Raw genomic sequence first — 3,455 nt, 5'->3', positions numbered from 1 at the left:
GCAATCTCAGCTCACTGCAACCTCCACCTCCCAGGTTTAAGCGATTGTCCTGCCTCAGCCTCCTAAGTAGCTGGGATGACAGTGCCTGCTACCATGCCCAGCTAATTTCTCTTTTTTTGAGATGGAGTCTCACTCTGTCACCCAGGCCGGAGTACAGTGGTTCCATCTCGGCTCACTGCAACCTCCAACTCCTGGGTTCAAGCAATTCTCCTGCCTCAGCCTCCCGAGTAGCTGGAATTATAGGTGCCCACCACCATGCCCGGCTGATTTTTGTATTTTTAGTAGTGACAGTGTTTCACCATGTTGGCCAGGCTGGTCTCGAACTCCTGACCTCATGATCTGCCCACCTCAGCCTCCCAAAATGCTAGGATTACAGGCATCAGCCACCATGCCTGGCCATGCCCGGCTAATTTTTTTATTTTTTGGTAGAGACAGGGTTTCGCTGTGTTGGCCAGGCTGGTCTCCAACTCCTGACCTCAAGTGATCTGCTCACCTCGGCCTCCCAGAGTGCTGGGATTACAGGCGTGAGCCACCACCCCCAGTTCTCAGGTCCTTTTCCTAAGGGCACTAGTCCCACCATGAGGTTCTCTCCCCTTCTGACCTCATCACCTTCCAAGGGCCACACCTCCTGATACTATCACCTTGGGGGTTCGAATTTCAACATACGAATTTTGGGGGACGCAAACATCTTGTTCATTGCATTCTAGGTGTGGTCAGGGACACACACAGATGTGACGTGTGAGTTTTGACAGCCACAGGAGTGTTCCTCAGAACACTCTTCTTCCTAAAAACAGACTTGATAGCTGGGCCTGGTGGTGCGCACCTGTAATCCCAGCTACTTGGGAGGCTGAGGCAGAAGAATCGCTTGAACCCAGGAGGTGGAGGTTGCAGTGAGCTGAGACTGCGCCACTGCACTCCAGCCTGGGTGACAGAGCAAGACTCCATCTCAAAAAACACAAAAAACAAAAAAACAATAACCACACGGACTTAAAATGTTGTCCGTTGGGTTGACACTGGACACAAAACCCTCCTGTGATAGGGAGGTCCCAGGGCTGTCTCCTTCCCCTGCTCCTTTAGGCTGGGACCCCCTGCAGCACTCTAAACCCTGAATGCCCTGGAAGTAAGAAAGACCCCAAAGGCACAAGGCCTTAGGCAGAGAACTCTCAGAAGCCAGTTCAGTACGTGAAGGGCAGGCAGCACCCACAACTGCCCAGCAGGGCCGTGGAGCCAGCGTGGCTAAGTCCTGCCGTCCGTGTCCCTGCAGAGCTGATGCAGACGGAGGTGCACCACGTGCGGACTCTCAAGATCATGCTGAAGGTGTACTCCAGGGCCCTGCAGGAGGAGCTGCAGTTCAGCAGCAAGGCTATTGGCCGCCTCTTCCCATGTGCTGACGACCTGCTGGAGACGCACAGCCATTTCCTCGCTCGGCTCAAGGAGCGCCGCCAGGAGTCCCTGGAGGAGGGCAGCGACCGGAATTATGTCATCCAGAAAATCGGCGACCTCCTGGTTCAGCAGGTGGGTGCAGCCATGTTCATCTCAACAGTCTTCAAAGCCTCTGCCCTGTCTCTGTCCCTTTCTTCTTTTTTTCTGAGATAGCGTCTTGCTGTGCCACCCAGGCTGGAATGTAGTGGTGCAGTTACAGCTCAATGCAGCCTCAACCTCCCAGGCTCAGGTGATCCTCCCACTTCAGCCTCCTGAGTGGCAGGGACTGCAGCTGTGCACCACCATGCTCAGCTAATTTTTTATTTTTTGTAGAGATAGGGTGTCACTATATGGCCCAGGCTGGTCTTGAACTCCTGAGCTCAAGTGATCCTCCTGCCTCAGCCTTCCAAGTAGCCAGGACTCCAGGGAACACCACGCCTGGCTAATTTTTTATTTTTTGTAGAGATGGGGTCTCGCTTTGTTTCCCAGGCTGGTCTCAAATTCCTGGCCTCAAGCAATCCTCCCTCCTCGGCCTCCCAAAGTGCAGGGATCACAGGCATAAGCCATTGTGCTGGTCTGTTCCTTTGAATAATAAAACGAGAGTGGCTCCTGTTTGTTGAGTACCTGCTCCCCTGAGGACACACAGCTCTGGGCCCCTTATAGCGATGCCTGCAGTTCATATTCTAGAAACACAGAGGCCTAAATCAGCCAGTGTCCCTGGCTGAACACTATTCAGTGTTACATTCTTCTATGCTCGTTTGGTTGGTTGGTTTTTGTTTTTTGGTTCAAATCACTTATGCTTTCAACCGTTCAAAATATGCCTGTTGACTGAGTGCAGTGGCCCACACCTGTAATCCCAGCACCGTGGGAGGCCAAGCAGGTGAATTGCTCGAGCCTAGGAGTTCTGGACCAGCCTGGGCAACAAAGCAAGACCCCGTGTCTACAAAACGTGAAAATAAATTAGCCAGCTGTGGTAGCGTATAGCTGTAGTCCCAGCTACTCAGGAGGCTGAGGTGGGAGGATTGCTTGAGCATGGGAGGTCAAGGCTGCAGTGAGCTATGATCATGCCATTGCCCTCCAGCCTGGGCAACAGAGCAAGACCCGATATCGGGGGGGAGGGGGGAAGCAGGGAAGCATACCTGTGGACCAGCACCATCCATGGTAGTGGTATTAACCCCAAATGACCACCCTAGGCCAAGATTTACCCAGGGGAGCTGTGCCCCTCATGTGACCTCGAACTATTTGCTCAAAGCATCCTGGGCCAACTAATCAGAAGAACACTCCTTTTGCTTTTTATGTTTCTTTTTTTTGAGATGAAGTCTCAGCCTGTTGTCCAGGCTGGAGTGCAATGGTGTGATGTCGGCTCACTGCAACCTCCACCTCCCAGGTTTAAGCAATTCTCATGCCTCAGCCTCCCGAGTAGCTGGGATTACAGGTGCCCACCACCACACCTGGCTAATTTTTTTGTATTTTTAGTAGAGACAGGGTTTCACCATGTTGGCCAGGCTGGTCTCGAACTCTTGACCTCAAGTGATCCACCTGCCTAAGTCTTCCAAGCTGCTGGGATTACATGTGTGAGCCACTGTGCCCGGCCTGCTTTTTATGTTTCTAACGTCCTTTGGCTGACATTTACTTTTTTTCTTGGCTCTCAGGAAGTTTTATAGCATCTGTGATGTAGCAAAGCCCCGAAGCAGGTTTTTTTATTTTACCTTTTTGACACCTTGTGATTAGACGCCCCAAACTGAAGCATTTCTCTGTTTGAGGACGTATTAGAAAGTGGAGCTGCAGCCGGGCGCTGTGGCTCACACCTGTAACCCCAACACTTTGGGAGGCTGAGGGGGGTGGATCGCTTGAGGTTATGAGTTCAAGGCCAGCCTGACCAACATGGTGAAACACTATCTCTACTAAAAAAAAAAAAAATTAAGAATTAGCCGGATGTGGTGGTGGCACCTGTAATCCCCAACTACTCAGGAGGCTGTGGCAGGAGAATCGCTCAAACCTGTGAGGCGGAGGTTGCAGTGAGCTGAGATCGC

General features: G+C 52.0%; 1 protein-coding gene across 1 annotated transcript in view; it reads left to right on the top strand.

Annotated features, from left to right (window-relative positions):
• The window catches only part of ARHGEF18 (Rho/Rac guanine nucleotide exchange factor (GEF) 18), a 150,794-nt gene that overhangs the window by 112,063 nt on the left and 35,276 nt on the right, over positions 1 to 3,455 (top strand). The window contains exon 14 of the mRNA XM_011982062.1: positions 1,265 to 1,515. Within this exon, the coding sequence (XP_011837452.1) occupies positions 1,265 to 1,515 (251 nt within the window). The remainder of the gene's footprint in view (positions 1 to 1,264; positions 1,516 to 3,455) is intronic.

This window comes from Mandrillus leucophaeus, unplaced genomic scaffold (genome assembly GCF_000951045.1).
Source record: "Mandrillus leucophaeus isolate KB7577 unplaced genomic scaffold, Mleu.le_1.0 Scaffold234, whole genome shotgun sequence".
Classification (NCBI taxonomy): Eukaryota; Metazoa; Chordata; class Mammalia; order Primates; family Cercopithecidae; genus Mandrillus; species Mandrillus leucophaeus.
Note: the sequence above shows the minus strand (reverse complement) of the source record. Positions and strands in the feature narration are given on the sequence as shown.